Raw genomic sequence first — 19,315 nt, 5'->3', positions numbered from 1 at the left:
TAATGATTCTCTTCATCCAAACACATTCTAAATAATATCATGTCAAAACACTTAATTTACAAAAACTTAGAGCAACTTACCATAATTTAAAATCTAGAACCAGACACAAGTACTATGCTTCATATGTGACAATTTTTTTTTTTTCACTAAGCGGACAAAGTACTATTCACATTATTAGAGGAATTCGACCCCACAGCTTTCCACATGGAACTCCCGCGTCTTTACCTTTGTTCTATTGGGGTACACCAACATTGGTCATATGTGACAATTTAAATATAATAAGCATATATTCATAAATTTATTTACTGATTTACTGATCATCAATAATTGATTCAACCATTTGGAAGTATTATACAGACTCAAAACCTTCATTTGTCACTAGCACACTATCTTTTGCTTTATATAAACAGGGAAAAACCATTCAATTGTACTAAGCTTCACCTAAAGAAAACATTGCTCACCATTCTGTCACATCTCACCTTGTATTATAACATCTGACAAGTCTCACAACATTCAGTGAACTGAAGTGATGAAATTTCCATCCTTAGCAAAGTAAAGTTAAGAAAATAACATGAAAATATTTCAAACATAACCAGTTGAACTGCTCTTATTTAACTGCCCAATGAAATTGTCATCCTGAAATGTAAAGTGTCATCCTCACTTCTTATTTGCTCTAATATTTCTTAATTTTGGCTTGGGCTTGGAATTTTTTATGAACATCCAAGTTCAACTCTTTCAAGGAACATGCATATTTAAGAAGATTAGGATAAACACCTTATGACCCTCAAGTGTTATAATACTACCTAATACTTGACACTCCTCATCCTAATAATTAAATCTTTAACTTCTCTTTGTTTTGTTAATTGTTTCAATGGCTCACCTACTACTTTATGAATGACTGCAATATTTCCTCCAACAATATTAGCTACTGCATGATTCATGAAACAATAGATTTTCTTTTTAAAAAAAAAAACTCCTTAAAATTTGAAGATTGAAATAAGCTATCTTATCTTCTGGAAAGTGAAATCTTATCTAACTTGAAGGTTATCTTGTCAGAAATGTTGGAAAGAATGAAAGATTGACAAGTAGGAGTACAGAGAGCTTGATGAAAAATGATATTTTCCATATGGTCCTAATGATTTCAGATGTATAGTAACCAAAGCTTCAAGAAAATAATGCCCATGATTACATATTAATAAGATCATGTATATGCATAAATATTTTCACCTGAAACAAACAAAGGTTGGAAACAAATTTAGAAAACCAATGCACTAATGAAATTAGGGGGAAAAAGGGAGTCTGAAAAACCTAGATAAAATAAGTTAGCCTATCCATAATACTTCATCTTGCAACATGATCCTATTACACTCAGAAGTTAGAAGACTTATTCGAAGGGAAACTCAAACTAAGGTTTTGTGTCACCTCTATCCTTCAGTTTGAATAAAGTAAAAATAAAGAAAAAATAAAAGTTAAAAATAGCAAACATGTTTTCCTGTGTTCAAATGATAAATAAAGAAAAAAAAACTTACTAAAAACTCTCAAATATTTTCATTTTTATCATATAGGTTCTTTTACTTTTTTTTTTATTTTTTTAAAATAGATATATTTTGGAAATTTAATAAATTTGAAGAATTTTTTTATTTAAATAAATCAGAAAGAGAGAGAGAGAGAGATTCCCAAATAAAACAAATACTTTTAAAACAGACAAATAATAAACCTACCCAAATTATTGTCTTTAGACTCATGAGTACACCTAAAGAATTAATTTTTAGTTTTTTACCACCTCCTCTTTCCAATTTTATTAAAAAATTGGCTACTATCATTTACTAACATTTTATTTTAAAATCTCACCCTTTTTTTAATTAATTAATTATACCAACTCCCCTTATTTTATTTAATTCTATACACTCCATTTTTTTCCACATCTCAACTCCAATTTTTCTCTACATCCACACTACCAACATTTTTGTTAATAGTTGACAAGCTTCCTCACTTTAAGGGATAAATAGTTATAAAAATACACCAATTTTGCCAACAACCTTTTGGACTCATTTGAGATACGCAGTCGCTGATAGCCTCACCGAGTGGTGAGAGTTCGATTCTACTGAGCAGCATTTCGGTAGCTGTGAATAGTGCTATGTATGCGGTGGTTCCAGTGCCCACGTGACGCCGCCCCATCTCCATTTATTCCACTGCTTTTGAGTGGGTTCACCCCGCTCCTCTTTCCCAAAAAAAAAAACACCAGTTTTTTTAAAAAAATCACCTGCCCTGCAATCTTGGAGAGTATAACTACTTTACAGAAGACCTACACTGAGACCTATAAATAATACTAATGAACGATATTTGAACTGAATATAATAGCAGAAGAATAATTCAAATCTTTATCTTCTCCTAAGTACCATAATAGTATACGATTAGACCATCTAATAGTTGATCTACTACCACATTCACATTCACATTCAAATATGAAATTTCATGGAAGCTGACTCTCACTTTCTCTTTACCAACAATTAAACCGTAACTTACCACTTACGTCTTCACTTCATTGATGTTTTCCCCCACTTTTTTTTTTCTCCATTTCCCAGATCTCATCATATCAACCATGCAAAACCAACAAAAAGGAAATAGACTTACGTGAGTTCCGTGACTAAATTCCAAGAAAAAACAAACGCCCCAAAATGAAAAATGAGATTCCACTTCCGAAACTTCCCGGAAACTCACTTCCCATCCACTTCCCATCACGTCATAAAAACCCCCTCACTTCCTCCCACTTTCCTCGCCACTTCCATTCAAAGAAGAAGAAGAGATGAAGCTCACCTTCGGTTCGCTTTTCGGATCCTCAACGAAACCCGTTAAGAAAGCGAAGCGGGCGAGGACCCGAGAAATTTCCAGATCCGAAACCTCGTCGTCATCGGCGGAATCGAGCACGAGATCGGAGGTGATCTCGAGGAGGGAGCTGGAGGCGGTGCTGAGGAGGTTGGGGCCGGAGCCGCCGAGCGAGGAGGAGGTGGCTGCGATGATGGCGGAGGTGGAGGGAGGGGCGATGAGTCTGGAGGCGATCGGAGCGTTGGGGGGATCGGGGAGGAGATCGATGGTGGGGATGGAGATGCGAGAGGCGTTCGCGGTGTTTGATGCGGATAGAGATGGGAGGATCTCGGCGGAGGAGTTGAAGGCGGTGTTGGAGGAGTGGTGTAGCTTGGAGGATTGCCGGAGGATCATCGGAGAAGTGGATGCTGATGGAGATGGGCTCGTAGGGTTTGAGGATTTCGTGAGGATGATGCGAATGGACGAGGGTTTATAAAGGATGGTTCTATGGCTTGGTTGTGGAGGGGGTAAATGATAAGTGTGTTTCTTTTTTATTTGAATATTTTTTGTTATAATAAAAAAAATTGATGTATTTGAAGAATATTTTTAGTTTGTGGTTTGTATTCAATTATAATATATTAAATTAAATAAGTTTTTATACTCACTCCCCTGCGTGGGGGAAAAGACCCAAGTGATCCTCCTTGTTCTACTTTTCGTTATCGTGTTTGTGTTATGCTGCAACCATCTTTGGTGGACGTTTAGTTTATTTATGTTAGTTTGAGTCGCTTTTTGTCTCTATTGTCTCTTTTGTACTAGTTTTTTCTCTTCAATAAAAGTGATTTATTCAAATTTGTCAAAAAAAAAAAAAACAATATATAGTTATATATATTATGAAAAGTAGGAATATGTGGGGATAGAAAGCAAGCTCACCGAAAAGGCAAAACACTATGGGGCAAGGGGGCTATTGGATGATGATCCAACAACCCCGAAGGGCATTCTCAGTTTAGAAATTTGTGAACGTCCCTAGATGACATGTTCCACTATATATATATTTGACAAATGTGGATAAATCATATGTCAAAACCGCGCACAGAACCTAGGATTGGTCATCCATCATTTTGCATCTGGGAGGATTTGAATTTGGGACAATGAAAGTCCCCTACCTTAACCTTATGCAAATGAGGCTGGATGGACCACTAAGCTATGAGTTCATTAGCTCCGGTATATATATTGTTTTTTTTTATATAATATGAACAAATCACTACACATACCTATATCATCAAGGAAGTCGAATTATGGAAATTACTCACTCTTAACTTACCTGTGGCAGGAATGATATGGTATATATTGTGATTGTATTATAAGAATTATTCTAAAAAAAAAAGAAAAAAAGAAAAAAATTCTCCTCTTGCGGAAAGGTGGCTAAGGTGGCAAATGGAGATTGAATGAGCAAAGTGTTTTTGATTTGGGTATGAGCCACTCCATTGAAAAGGCTATTATTGATTATTATAGTTCTCTTTAGACTGATCCTAATTCTTCTTCTTTTTCTTACCTTGTTAGGGCCCTTCCTTTTGATCTTCCCTCTATTTCTCCTGATGAGGGGAAGTTTACAAAACTCTTATATTTTTACCTTCTTGTAAGAGTCTGGGCCCGACTGGTTTTAATGTTGAGTTTTATAAATTCTTTTGGCAGGATTTTCATGAGCATCTTTTTAAAGCTATTACATTCTTTTTTGAGAATGTTGTTATGCCAAACTCTTGGGGTCATACTTACATTGCTTTAATTCCTAAAAAAGAGAACCCTAAGACTATCACTGATTCTCGTCCCACTTCTCTGTGTAACGTTTCCAATAAAATCATCGTGAAAATTCTTGCTAATAGAATCAAGCTTGTCCTTCCTAAACTAATTGGGAATAAGCAGTCTGGATTCATTCAAGGAAGATCATATTCCGATAATATAATTGCTCTTCAAGAAGCAGTGCAGGACTTTCCCTCACCCCTTAGGATGATTATCAAAATTGATGTAGAGAAAGTGTCACGCCCCGACCCGCGGACCACCACGTGACAACTGCCGCGACAACCCGAGGAGGGATACCCACCACTCAACCCTCGAGTCCTTTCAAGGCTCACAAACTCCTGCTAAATAGCAAAACCACAACGAAGATACAAGGAAGTAAGACTTTCACTCAGAAAATCAACCGAGTTGCAAAAGACATACAAGTCACAAACACCGAATTAAGGACACTAATGGATCCACTGTAATTAAACCATGCAAGAAACAAAACCTAACTCGAGATGCAAATTGCCAAGCACTTCTCCTTGTTACGACGCCCCCAAACCACTAAAACCTGGAAGGGAGGGGAGGAGGTGAGTCACCAAGGTCACTCAGTGAATGGGTTAGCACAAATCCAAAAGAATATCAAACCAAATGGATGCATTCCAATAAACATGTTTTACAATAACATAAATGAACTGTAAACGTTTCACATTTGCAACACAATATAAGTGCAAGATATGAAACCTTGGTATGTAAAAACCGAAACATAGGTTTTTAAACTGAGTAGAAACACCAACTTAAACAAATAAAATTCCCGACATTCACAAATCCTCAATTATGCATGATACATGCTCGAAAAGCAATAATATATAAAACATGCTATGCAAGAGATCACACTTCGAATATACCAATTGCAAGAATATATGATTTTCCTCAAATACTGAAATTTTGTCTCGATCAAATAAGCAATGGCCTTAAAACACTCTCCACCGTTGGCCGCCGTTGCGACTAAGTTGAGAGCCATTAGGGTCTTCGCACCCTTGATATTGGCCCACCGGTCCCGTGTGGTGACCCCGGGATCCCGATGTATCATCCAATCAGGGATCTACACTCCCACCTAATCTGGACAAATCAACACTCAAGTCCACCACACCAGCTCTAAAGGCTGGCCCGTGGGGATCCCACTACTGCAGTAGTCTGGCCTTAGCCCGCTGTCACCATCCAAACCATCATGTAGATGTAGCAATAATACAATCTGTATAAATCATATCACAGGATCCTTATCCAGGACAAGCATTCACATATCAAAAATAAACATTATTTCCACAAAGCCAATGTCAAAGGCATAACAATGCATATAAACTTTCACAAAGCATTCCGATCTCGATATGCCAATATGTTCAAAAACATTTTCTGTCCAAACTCCAAGAATAGCTCAATAACACATAAAGCTTTTCAAGTTGATTGAAACATTCCTTTAGAAAATAAAACCAACTAATATTAAATACACTGTAATATCCACCATCCAGATGAACATGGCATTCATTTACAAATCATTTCTAGAAGCAGATGCCAATAGTGTATAAAGGAAACCTTAAGTTTTGAAATACAATAAAAAGTCATAAGAACCAACATGGCTTTTGGTCTAGTTAAACCTCAAGTTACTTAGGATCATTCTGGCTTTCTTTTTCCGCAGGTCACTAAGTTTTCCTTCCAGTACAAGATTTATTCCCAAATTCTAGTCAACCACAACATCCAAGTCCTTTAAAAAAAATCATGAAAATGTGTTCATCTCATCACATATATTTACACATGCCAATATATATTGATCAACTCCTGCGTTACACATCAACAGGTATTTGCTTTTACAAGTTTTTACTATTCAACCCTTTCTTATACCCAATCATATCTTAGATCCTTACCGTGGTGTCATTACCTCAACATCAATCTTTACTTCATCTATAACAATCCCATTGTCAAAATACTCAAAAGTTGACTATCTTCTCTCAAGAGCATTAAATCAAACTATGATTAGAAATTCACAAGGATATGCAATTTTGCAATCCAACACTTGTCACATATAACTCAAGCTATTCATCATCAACCTTCTAAAAAAATTCCATTAAAATAATAATCATAATCATTGATATTCACCTGATAGATACCACTATATGGTCGAACTACAATTAAGCACCGTACACTATGCTCACAAGAACAAACCTCATCAACTTTGGTAATCCTATAACATAAGTGTAATTATGTTATTTATGGTTTTCAAATATTGCAAATAAAAATATTAGCATCAACCTCACTGACTACCCAAGATCATGCATAAGGTTCCACAATCCATTCCAATTCCAATGTACTAGTGAAGTTATACACCTTAGCATTCAAAGCTCCATCAAGTTCCATGTACTATATTTATCACATCATGCCTCAAAACTTTAGAAATTATACATCACTAGGGAGATTAAATGATTCATTGAACATACATAATCAATTTCACTTATAACATTTAAGCCCAATGAACTCATTATAAGAATCAACAATTTCCATTCACCCACGAAGCATGTATGTCTTCAAGTTCAATCTCAACTAACACAATTACATCCTCAGTAAGCTTTCTCATGATTTCCAAAGAATAAACCACAAGTCATCCAAATAAACCATAGTCCCTAGTGTTCATATTCACTTTATTTTAACCCACGAAACCGTAATTTAAAATATGACAAAGCCATGGAAAGTATTTCAGAAATTAAATAAAATATTTTCGATAGACAATTAGAATGTGTACTCAACATAACCCACTAACAGAACATGTCATTTTGCATGGAGACGCGCATACTGGTCGCCGATTTCCTTCTTCTTCAAGGATGTTTCGCTACCTGGTCCCCCTTGGGCACCTGGAATTCCTCCCAAGTCTAAACAACACCTAACAAGATAATACAATAAAATGAATAAATACAGGTCAATTACGAAAATAAACCCAAAAGAAAATATAAGAAACAAATAACTGACTCTCTAATTGGGCCCCTCACTCCAACCGGTTAAAACCCGACCTTCCATAATCAAATTAGTCTCCAATTGCACTCAAACCAACTCAATTTAGGCTAAACCCTCATGAACCAATTTCAATTTCACTGAACCAAGTTCAATTGTTATATAAAGTCTCTTGAACCAGCTTGGTTCAATTGAACCTAATTATCCTTAAATTGGTTCACCACAAAGTCATTAGTCCAAAATATCAACCAAGTCCAAAACAACCTCAACTAACTTAATTTAGCCAAAACAGTTCAAGCCCAACCACAACTCATCTTTATTTGATCAAACCTAAACCAAATCAACTCAATTAACCCAATTTAACTCAACCAACACATTTCCAACCATTATCATCACCATCTAAATCATTATCATCAACTTAACCATCATCACCATCAACTTAATCACCATCATCTTAATCACCATCATCGTCAAATTAATCACCCAAACAAACCCTAATCTCGGTGCTACAGTAACACTACTGTAAACCCGAAAATTTCATCCTCCATTTCAAGTAAGATTCATCACAAATACAAGATTTTTCCAAAGCAACTTGAAGCATTTATCATCTACAACACTAAACCATGCTTTTACACTCAAAACCAAGCCCAAATCTCACAAAAACAATAGTTTTTCCACAAAAACTCATCTAATAACCATCACTTCATCTTCTCCATCAACCCTTCTTCTAAACCATCACCTTCTTCATCAACCAATTACCATACATACAAACATCTTCTTCCTCATCAACCATCCACACATACAAACATACAAACATACACCCATGCATCTCAGAACAAAATTATTTAAAACCCTTACTAATCAAACACCAAGCTTCTTCTTCTCTCAAAACCTCCAAGTTCTTCATCTTTCTTCTTCTTTCTCTTTCTTTTCATTCTTTCTTCTTCTCCTCCTTCTTCTTCTCATTTCTCCTCTCAGGGTACTGTAGCAATCATGAAGAAGAAGAAGAAAAGCCACACAAAACTAGAACTTTCCATCCTTATCTCTTAATTTAAAAGTCTGCCAAAATTTATCTGCAGTCCCTAAAAAATAAAATACCTTACAAAACGGTCCCTGGAAAGTCACCAATGGTCTCTGAAAAATAAAATAATAGTTTCAAAGGGTCCTTACAAAACTATCCAACGGTCCCTATATTATAACACAGTATTTCCCATAAGTCCCTGCCGCCTTACCTTGGAGTTCTTGGTTTCCAGAAACATTTCATGTCAATCCTTTTTCATTACTTTTGAATCCAAAATCTTCTTGAACTTTCACACTTTGGTCCTTGTTTTTTTTCCACTTGGGGTTTCTAAACAAAATTGCTTTGCAAAAAAATCTTATTGCTACGGTGATAATACCATGAATATAATTTCCTACAAGTATCCAAATGTTCAGAGTATTATAGAAAGCCTATGATACCATTAACTGGAAGGTTATTCTTGCTACTTTGGCCAAGATAAATTTTCCCTCTATCTAGCTCTCTTGGATTCAATCTTGATCTCTACCCCTACTTGTGCTTTTCTTATCAATGGTCAGCCTACTAAGTTTATCAAAACTGCCAGGGGTGCGAGACAAAGCGATCCACTTTCTTCTTATCTCTTTATTATTGTCTCTCAAAACCTTATTGCTATTCTGGATAACGCTCTCCCCTTGGGCATGATTCCCGGATTTAACCCTTCTTGGCCATTAATTTCAATCATTTGATGTATGCAGATGATTTAGTCCTAATTACTCAAGCCACTAGACGGGTGGCTAGAAATGTTAATCTTTGCCTTTCCATTTACTCTTTTCTTACTGGTCAAAATCCTAATCTGAATAAATCTTCAGTTTACTTTCCCAAATGGCTTAATGGTAAACTGGGTAGAGGCATTAGCAAGATCCTAGGTTTTAGTATTGGAGGGATCTTTTCCTTTTACTTACCTTGGTATTGTCATCTCTCCTACCAGATTACTTGTGTCTCATTTCTCGCAGATGGTTTCCTATTTCCAAAACCTAACTTCATTTTGGAAAAAACTTCATATCTTAACTGCTGGCAAGTTCATCTTGATAAACGGTGCCCTTTTAAGTATCCCCTCTTACACATTGGCTGTTTGTCACATTCCGGACACCATTCTTGATAAACTTGCTAAGATTGCTCATAATTTTCTGTGGCATAAGGACAGCGATCTAAGAGGCCTTCCTCTTATTTCTTGGAACAAAATAACACTTGATAAACTTGATGGGGATTTAGCTGGTAGGAATCTAAGACATGTGCACACTGCTTACTTTTCCATTAACAGTTTGAATTTTCTCAATAATGCTGGTCTTTACTGGGTGGAGATTATGAGAAACGAGTATGGATTTATTCATCCTTGGAACATTAAAATTTCTTCTCAATATTCCTCGTTCTTCATATCTCTTTGCTAAAATTTGGAAGTTATCAAAAGCCATATTAGGATTAACAGTGTTAATCTTCATTGCACTTCTGTTTTCAGTGATCCAATTTTCTTTGAGATTCCTGTCAATTTCAAAGCTACTTTTGTGAACATGGAGCTTGTTAGTGAAAACCTTACTTTGGATGATTTTATTGATAATCATAGTTGGAATCTTGATTCTCTTCGGCAGCTGTTGGATGAGCACTACCATCCTCATATCCAAAATTTTAATCTTATTGATTATGAGAACAGAAATATTTGGATTTGGAATCATGGCTCTAATGGTCATAGTATTGTCAGTGAAGTTTACAAGATTTTGAATACTCCCTTAGCTGATGACTATACCTGGTATGGCTGGAAAAATCTCTGGAGAACCAATGCAGGCCCCCAAGAGCCAAATTCTTTACTTGCTTCTCTTACATGGGAGAATTCAAACTCTTGATTATCTTAAATCCTTGAATTTAGTTCCTAATCATACTTGTGCTCTCTGTGGTTTGTATAAGGAAAACATTGATCACCTTTTCAATTGCTGCTCCAAGACCTTCATGGTTTGGAGAAATATATTACAGAGAGTACAAACAATCTTCATCTTACAGGAATTAATATTCAATTAGGGAATCTGGCTTGAGCATGATAGATCAGTTAAAGCTCTTGAGATGGCTTCCCTTATTGTAACTGCAGTCTGGAACATCTGGAAAGCCCTATGCAACAACATTTTCAAACAACAATGCTTAGACACAACCTGGATTGCTTATACCTCAGTCAACCAAGTGAAGGAGTATACCCTAAAAGCAAATCACCAAAGGGAGTTATTCTTTCTTAACATTTTTAACAACTATCCCTTCCAATATTGTTTATTCACTGATGCTTCTTGGATTCCCAACAATCACTCAAGTGGAGGAGGCTTCTTCATCACCAACGATACCAAAAGAATAGTTGTTGCTGGATGCTCAAGGATCATAGGTGAATCTGCATTTGAGGCTAAACTAAATACTTTAGAGATTGGTTTAAAGACCGTTGCTGATTGGAATCATAATATCGCAGTCATCTTCACAGATTGCATTGAGATTCAAAAGGCTTGGAATCAAAGTGTTTCTGGTAACATGGGATAGATAATTCAAAGAATTCAATTTTGCAGAAGCTATATCATCTCAACAATGCTCATGTTGAAGCTATTCCCAGATTTTGGAATGATCTTGCAGATAAACTTGCAGCCCATGGCAGATCATGTCATAATCTATCTTTGTTTCATCAAGGCCTGGATTTACCGAGATGGTTGATGAAGTAGGTTAACAATAATGGCTACATTTTTGTTTAGTTGTTCTTTGTTTGTCTTAGGTGTTGTGTTCTTTTTTTTTCAACATGGTCTTTAGAGTTGTATTTTTACCCTTTTTGTTTCTTCCAATTTCTTTTTTTGTAGTTTGTTCTTTTAAACTTCAATAAATTAAGGTACTATGTAGCTCTTTTTCTCCCCAAAATAAAAAAAATAAAATAAAAGCATGAATACAATTTTCTGAAATCTTCTCATTTATTATAATTTTTTTTCAGAAAATAACTTTTGAATTCTTATATTTTTCTATAAAACCACCCAAAAAATTCTCCCTGAATATCTTCTCCGCTTCAAACTCTTGCTGATAAACTTGCAGCCCATGGCAGATCCTATCATAATCTATCTTTGTTTCATCAAGATTTGGATTTACCAAGATAGTTGATGAAGTGGGTTAACAATAATGGCTTCATTTTTGTTTAGTTGTTCTTTGTTTGTCTTAGATGTTGTGTTCTTTTTCTCAGCCTCGTCTTTAGAGTTGTATTTTTACCCTTTCTGTTTCTTTTTATTTCTTTCTTTGTAGTTTGCTATTTTAAACTTCAATAAATATAACTACTCTGTAGCTTCTTTTTCTTAAAAAAAAAACATGAATACAGCTTTCTAAAATCTTCTCATTTATTATAATTTTTTTTCAAAAAACAGGTTTTAAATTTTTATATTATTTATAAAACCACACAAAAAAAAAATTCTCCCCAAATAGCCTCTCCGCTTCAAACTCACTTTCTAAAATTTAGAAGAATGGTCATCCTTTCTTCAAAATAATATTTAAATTAATTATTAAAACATATATGTCTCCTTTATTTATTTATTTATTTACATATACAAATTGAAAATTCATTGTTAACAAATTGAGTGAGTTTAAACAAATTTAAAAATTAGTAGAGCACCTTTTGTCGTTTTGTATTAATTTCAAAATAAGAGCTTTCGAGGTCATGGGAGATTTGGGAAAAATAAATAAAACTTTAGTATTTAAAAAGAGAATAAAATAATCTTGAGTGTATGGGCCTAAAAAAAAAACAAAACAAAACAAAAACAAAACAAAACAAAACCTACCATCACCAACAACCACCACCTTGGGTTATTTTCACAAAGTCTAGTACATTTCCATCAGCTTATGACAAGAACCTGAAGCAAAGAAATCAGGTCCCTTTTTATCCCTTTGTTCACCTTTCAATAACCCAAGGTTAACTTTTAGCTCTAAATGTTAGAAGATAATAATATACTAAATCCTTAAATTTTCAGGGCATATATGAAAAAAAACATTAAATTGCTTATAAAATATATATATATTAAATAATAAAAAAAAAGGCATCTCTAGGAAAACAACAACAACAACAAGACACAAACCTAATCATAATCACATCTTGAGGTGTTTGATAATGAGTACAAGAACAAGGTGTTTGTTTTCACAAACCCTTGGGACATATCTATCACTCCGTCTCCATCAAAATCATTAGATAATTCACAAAATAAATAAATAAATAATCCCTCTAGATCATCTTAGTATCAACTAAATTGTTCAGCAATTTCTCTGAAAGAAAAATTAATTTTATGGAAAACATAAGATTCACTAAATTTTATGGAGCACAAAAAAACATACAGTAGTAACATGTTACAAAATGTTTGAGAACCAAATCAGTAGCCCAACTTGAAAATATTGAGTACAAATGTTACCTCTTCCTTCTCTTGCTTTGTCTCCTGTCTCTTTCACTGCTATCAGAGCTTGATTCTGATTCCGATCCGGACTCTGATCCTGATTGTAAAGAAGATGATCCGCCGTCACTTCCTGACTCATCAGAGTCGGTGACCTGCTTCTGCTGCTCCATTATCATGCGTGGCATGTTCTTCAAGTGTTCGCGCAGACTCTCTGTGATACCTCCAAGACCAATAGATGTAAAGAAATTAATGGCGAATCTGGTGTTCTTTGGGTGATCCTTAGGAAATATCGAGTCAAATGAATCTTTCATGGTGGGTTCATTGAGACGCTCATTGAGCAGGCGGATGCCCAGATGCTCTGATAATTCCTGTAATCAAAATGTTTGAGTTTGCTGAAATCTTAGGCTTTGAATAAAAAGGAAAAATGATAAGAGCATTAGTCATGGTGGCATGTCATTATACCTGGAAAAGAATTTTAATAAAAATTCGAGATGAAGAAGTAGTGTCATCCTCTGTCAATCGGATGTATGCTAGAACATGCCATGGGAGTGCAGATGTTCCCAGGAGATGTGCGAAGAACTTGGCAACATTCCGGAGTTTATTTGTTTCAAGACGGTGGATCATTGAGTATTGCTGAACAAAGCATTTCTCAAAATTCTCCTGGTAGACTTTGTTGATCATGCAAAATCGTTGCCCCAAAAGACCATAATATCGAAGATATGTTCTCTCCTGACTACAGCACTCCAGCAGCATGATGCATAATTCCATCTGTAAATAAAAAAAAGATTATACCACTAAAAGTGGAACTTATGCAGAATTTTCTTTACACACACACACACACACACAGAAGTCACGGTTATAAACTTATAAGATCACAAATGCAACTCATAACAAGACTGCAGAAATTCACAAGAGAAAACCTAGCAGTACAAAAATAAGGTTGCAGAATCAATGAGAAAAAATTAATAGCTTTTGCAGATGATTATGACGCATTATGTAAAAGGAAAATTTGTTTATCTTAATGGCCACGAGAGTGTGTGACTTGTTCTTATAATATGGCATCTTGCAGCCACTGTAACAAGCTGCATAGCAAACAAGAATGCCTTTTAAGTCTTTTTGTTTTGATCTCTTAAAAAATCAAGATCAAGATCAATTCATAGCTATCGGCTATGAAAAAGATGTATGCAAAATCTTGAGGAAAAAAATGAATCTAGAAAAGCTATCCCTCCACCTCATCAAATATGGGCAAAGCCGTTCACAATACAGACAGACCCTTCATTAAACTTGGCTTTATTGTGGCAACCAACCTTCATTTTTGAAATCTTCCTTAATAATGTCATCCAACAATATAGTTTGCAGTTGTCAAGATGATAGGTTCTTGGGGTTCATTAGAAATAATTACGCTTTGACAACTGACTGTAATTTATACATGCACAAAAGAACAAAACAGTTCTTCAAACTTACATCTATGCTGATTCAACTATTTTAAAGCCATATACGTAGCATACATCAAGAAGACAAAGGTAGGTTCTAATGCATTCATAGAGAACCAGACACTAAATTTTCAGAACAGCGTGTATGAATACAAAGTTCATTACACCATCATGAAAACAAAGGCAGTCTTTAGTGCATCCATATAGAACTAGACACAATGTAAATTTGCAAAACACTCTGAATGAATGTGAAGTGCTTCAAGAAATAATGAAGCTAATTGATAACAGCCTTCTATATGGTGGTGTTATTGCAAATTTCAATTTCAACCCACTTTTGGAATGGGCCCCTTCAATTCACTGTCCCTTTCTTAGAGAAATTTAAAAAAGAAAAAAAAACCACATTTACTTTTCTATAATCTGTTTTTTAATTATAGAATGCAATAGCCATGAGATCTACAGAAATACAATATCTCTAGTTTTTTCCACTAAATTGGTCATGTCAATAGCTATACTACCAAGAGCTAAGAAAGCAAGCACATGCACCAGAAATGTGCGATAATATCACAGAAAAGAAAATCTAAGCATTGACCATATTAACTTAAATAGACCAAGATCTAATTGAACAAGGTGCAACTGCTGCATAGATAAACTAGCCACATAAACAATGTTGCAGGAGCGAATAATTATCCCTATAACAGTATATGAACATATTATATGATAGTATGACAGAAAACTGATACCATAGCATGATGAATAAAGAAAAATAAAGAAATCCAGAAACAAAACCATTTGTTATTTTCCTAACAATGAAGACTGCTCATTCATAGCCATTAGCACAGAATTGAGCAAACACAATTTCTTTGGAGCAGCTTACTAGAAGTTGTGGTAAGTTTTCATGACTTCTTTGGCACATTTCAGAGGGAAAATCTAAAAGGAGCTCTAAAAATATAAAAAATCTTACCTCCTGACCAGGCTCTAGCTTAATTTTCAATAATTTATGACCAGCTTCTTCAAAATCAACACTTGACATAATTGTCAAATATATTGTCCTTCGCAGATTAACAAGATTTGTCTCTGTCTCATCCGTTATCTTCATCATTTCATCTTCATCTTCATCCTCATCATCTTCATCATCTTCATCATCTGAGGCAGCATCCGAGTTATCTTCATCTTCAGATGACTCTGCCCCAAGGATGTTTGTCTTGAGATTCTCATATGCTTTCTCATCATCCAAAAATGTCGGATTTGGCTTAAAAACATCTGCCAAGAAAGAGTGCATATCAAAAATCAGAACAAACAGTACATCACAGTAAAACAAGTAGATAATTTGATAACCATTATATACCAAGATTTGTCTCTGGATCAACCTCATCTTCAAGGGATATTTCATGGGTAAACTGGTCCTCTTGCTCCACAAGGTCCAGTTCTGGCCGGATAGCAGGAAATCCCTGTATAATTACGCAAAACCAAATAAACTTTTGCATATCTGCACTTAACAATAAGGTGAACAGATGAAGCACATTTTGCAAAGAATACTTCAGAGCTTCATATTATACCTGAAACTTTGCTTTCCGTATTGCAAAAAGACCTTCAATCAAGAATTGCACACGCTTGTCTATTTCTCCCTCATGAAGTATACCACGGAAACGTTCAAAAATACCTGTGGAATTAGAGATTTGTTTAAAACCATGAAAAGAAAGAAATTAAAATTCAACAATTCTGCATGAACTACATCATTGTCAAAAGATAAGATTCTCTACAATCAATTACAATAGAAGCATCCTCATCAATTAAAAGAAGTCAGACAGTACAACAGATATAAAAAATTTTGAATAAAAATTGTTGGCAGGTCAATGCTACATAATAGCCCTAGTAGCCATGAAAATGAACCTAACTTCTAACTATAACTCACCACGAGGCAACAAGATTATTGTTATTACCATTAAAGCCACTATTATTCTTACAATTACTGTGCTAAAAATAATTGTGCAACACTCAAAATTAATCAGGAAAGTATTATGCAAACCAAAAAGTACAAAATCTATACCAAAAAGGAACAAAATGGGTGCATCATCTATGAATAATGATATAATTAACTATTCCTGCAGCGTAAGCCATTCTTTGGATCCAATTCTACTTGCTCCAAGCTAAGGGTTTTCCTAGCTTTGGAGATTAATCTAAAATTCCTTTAGCTAGTTATAAAATTATTTATAAGTATGTCTAAAGTACTTGCTTTTATTACCATTTTATGGGAGTTTAGGAACAATGAAGTTAAATATGAAAAATTCCAGCTGATTCATATTGAGATATAGCATACATATAGGTATGACACAATTGGATCAATCTCATACTTTGATTCAGCTGAAACATACATGAAAGATAAGACCAGAAACTCAAGTAAAGGAGCTAGAGGTTAAAGTGACTTTGTTGAACTTCTTCAACAATTCTATGACATATATTATCCAATTGGCTTTACTTGTGCCTACACATTATGGGTTATTCTACATTTACACTCTCCATGATAATCCCTTAATGTTTTTTAATAATTGCAGAAGATCTACGAAATATGAATCCTCTAATATTAAGTTAGATTGGTCTCCTGCACAAATTCTCTAAGTCGAAAAGGTATTTAAAATATGACTAAAACCAAGCGAGCACCACTAGAATTTTTTGATCATGCATCCACAAATAAAATCATCAGAATACAATCTGTGCCAACCTTGAAGACCACGGGGTGAGAAGTCTTGAAGCAATGAACCACATTCTTTGACAAAGCCCACAGCCACCTGTGGTGAAACGAACAAGAAGAACATCAGATGACAAGTATTCTATTTGAAACAAAGATAAATTCAATCAAAGCAACACATCACCTCAACACTATCATCAGTAGGATTTTCCAAGAGCACAGTGAGCAGTTCCAAGGCGACAATCTCATGAGCTACTTGTTGATTCACGAGATGGGCTATGAACTTCGTTGCAGCAAGTAATTGAGGCTACAACAAAAAATTCACAATCAAAATCAGCAATCTATTCATATTTACTAATTAAAGGCATCAAACGAATTATCAGCACAATAGACAAATAAAATACCTTGTCATTTCGTGAGTAAGCTCTTTTCAGCTGCAAGACAATCCTTTTCAGGAGAAGCTTACCAACTTCGGGGAACTTGGTATTCACAACAGCAACCAAAGCAGCAAAAACATCAGTAAATCCAGGTGAAGCCATCTGGGATTTCATGCAGGACCGACAAAAGAGGCCTCGACCACGGATGAGATTCTCAGAGAAGAGCTCAGGGATGATGTTCTTGATGTTGGTGGCATTAACCTTGTTGACAAGCCCATTAATGCTCTTCCGGAGAGCATCCCAGCTCAGCCGCTGGTATGCCTCACTGCTCTTATCCTGGACATCACGCATCATCTGAGCCATCTTGTGTGGCGGGATGTAGACGCCGCCAGTCCTGAGGTTGCTAGCATCTGGCATTGGCTTTGTTTGGGTGGGTTCTGGTTTCTTCTCATCTTCTCCATCTACAGCCTTATTTCCCCGGCCATTCTCACCGCGTCTGGAGCTGATACGACGCCGATCCTCATCTTCATGCTTCTCACGTCTTCTAGGACTAGCATCGCTTTTTTCACCATTACCTCTTTCTCGCCTATGGTGGCCATTGTCATCCCGAAGCTTCTCGCGCCTCAAAGGGCTAGTGTCACCTTCTTCACGCTGGCGGCGGCTATCATTGTCTGGATCCTTCTGGCGCCTTCGGGGACTGGTGTCACCTTCTTCGTCAGTCCCTTTCTCTCTCCGGCGGCGGCCAGCATCGTCTCGATCCCCCTGCCTTCTTCGAGGACTAGTGTCACCTTCTTCGCCAGTCCCTCTCTCTCTCCGGCGGCGGCCATGGTCATCTCCATCCTTCTGGCGTCTCCGAGGACTGGTGTCACCTTCTTCACCTGTCCATCTCTCTCTCCGGCGGCGGCTATCGTCGTCTCGTTCCTTCTGGCGCCTTCGAGGACTGGTATCACCTTCTTCGCCAGTTCCCCTCTCTCTCCGGCGGCGGCCATCCTCGTCTCGATCCTTCTGTCCCCTTCGAGGACTGGTATCACCTACTTCGCCAGTCTCCCTCTCTCTCCGGCGGCGGCCGTAGTCTTCCAATTCCTTCTCTCGACCTTCTTCTCCGGTGCCTCTCTCTCGCCGGCGACGACCGCCGTCATCTCGCCTAGGAGGGCTTGCCTCGCCCTCTTCTTCAGGCCCTCCATCCCAGCGGTGATTCTTCTCGCGTCTTATAGGGCTAGCCTCGCCTTCTTCACCGGAATCTCCATCTCGTTGATGGCGGTCATCATCCTTCAGATCCTTCTCGTGCCTTCGAAGGCTAGCCTCGCCCTCTTCGCCGCGATGCTTCTCTCGCCGATGACGACGATCCTCCGATCTCCACTCCCTATCTCTCTCTTCCAAGCCCCGGCGGCCATCGTATCGATCGGTGATGCTGTGCGAAGCGGACATCCGTGGATGCGTCGAAGAGCTTCTTCGATCTAGGGTTTTGGCAAGCAGATTGAAGGAGGAGCTTCCAAGAGTTCAAGCTCTACTAAAGAAGGGCGGCGGAAGGGGGGGAGCACCGCAGAACGGCGGCACCGTGGAACGGCGGCGGGGTGTCACGGGTCCGGCGGGGCGGCAGAGCGCGGCGGAGAGATGGAAACGGCCTATATATATATATATATATATATGGTAGAGATTTTTTTCGATGGGGGTAATGGGATCTGGAAAACTATCAGAAGACCCTCAATAATATTTAAAATTATGAATGCATAAACTCACTATTAAGCTTCTAACAACTACAACCAGGTCTTTACTTAACACCATTCCATTTTCACCTCTAA

The 19,315-nt window shown here is 36.7% G+C and overlaps 2 protein-coding genes and 1 long non-coding RNA gene across 3 annotated transcripts; 1 reads left to right on the top strand and 2 right to left on the bottom strand.

The window, feature by feature from the left end:
- The first annotated feature begins 2,611 nt into the window (after window positions 1-2,611).
- LOC120262819 (probable calcium-binding protein CML35) lies at window positions 2,612-3,319 on the top strand. The gene has a single exon (XM_039270714.1). The coding sequence runs from the start codon at window positions 2,807-2,809 to the stop codon at window positions 3,299-3,301; it is 495 nt and encodes a 164-aa protein (XP_039126648.1). The 5' UTR covers window positions 2,612-2,806; the 3' UTR covers window positions 3,302-3,319.
- A 2,738-nt stretch (window positions 3,320-6,057) lies between these two features.
- Window positions 6,058-8,495, bottom strand: LOC120263357. Its single transcript, XR_005537080.1, has 2 exons — window positions 8,440-8,495; window positions 6,058-7,513 (listed from the first exon to the last, which is right to left on the bottom strand). It is a non-coding gene; the product is annotated as an uncharacterized LOC120263357 (long non-coding RNA).
- A 4,203-nt stretch (window positions 8,496-12,698) lies between these two features.
- On the bottom strand, window positions 12,699-19,136 carry LOC120263407 (pre-mRNA-splicing factor CWC22 homolog). The gene is made up of 8 exons (XM_039271293.1): window positions 17,541-19,136; window positions 17,321-17,443; window positions 17,170-17,236; window positions 16,007-16,110; window positions 15,796-15,898; window positions 15,412-15,710; window positions 13,480-13,785; window positions 12,699-13,385 (listed from the first exon to the last, which is right to left on the bottom strand). Exons 1-8 carry the CDS (start codon window positions 18,939-18,941, stop codon window positions 13,032-13,034), a joined length of 2,757 nt encoding a protein of 918 aa, XP_039127227.1. The 5' UTR covers window positions 18,942-19,136; the 3' UTR covers window positions 12,699-13,031.
- Window positions 19,137-19,315: the final 179 nt, after the last annotated feature.

This window comes from Dioscorea cayenensis, chromosome 6, assembly GCF_009730915.1.
Source record: "Dioscorea cayenensis subsp. rotundata cultivar TDr96_F1 chromosome 6, TDr96_F1_v2_PseudoChromosome.rev07_lg8_w22 25.fasta, whole genome shotgun sequence".
Lineage (NCBI taxonomy): Eukaryota > Viridiplantae > Streptophyta > Magnoliopsida > Dioscoreales > Dioscoreaceae > Dioscorea > Dioscorea cayenensis.
This window is presented reverse-complemented; position numbering and strand designations above follow the sequence as displayed.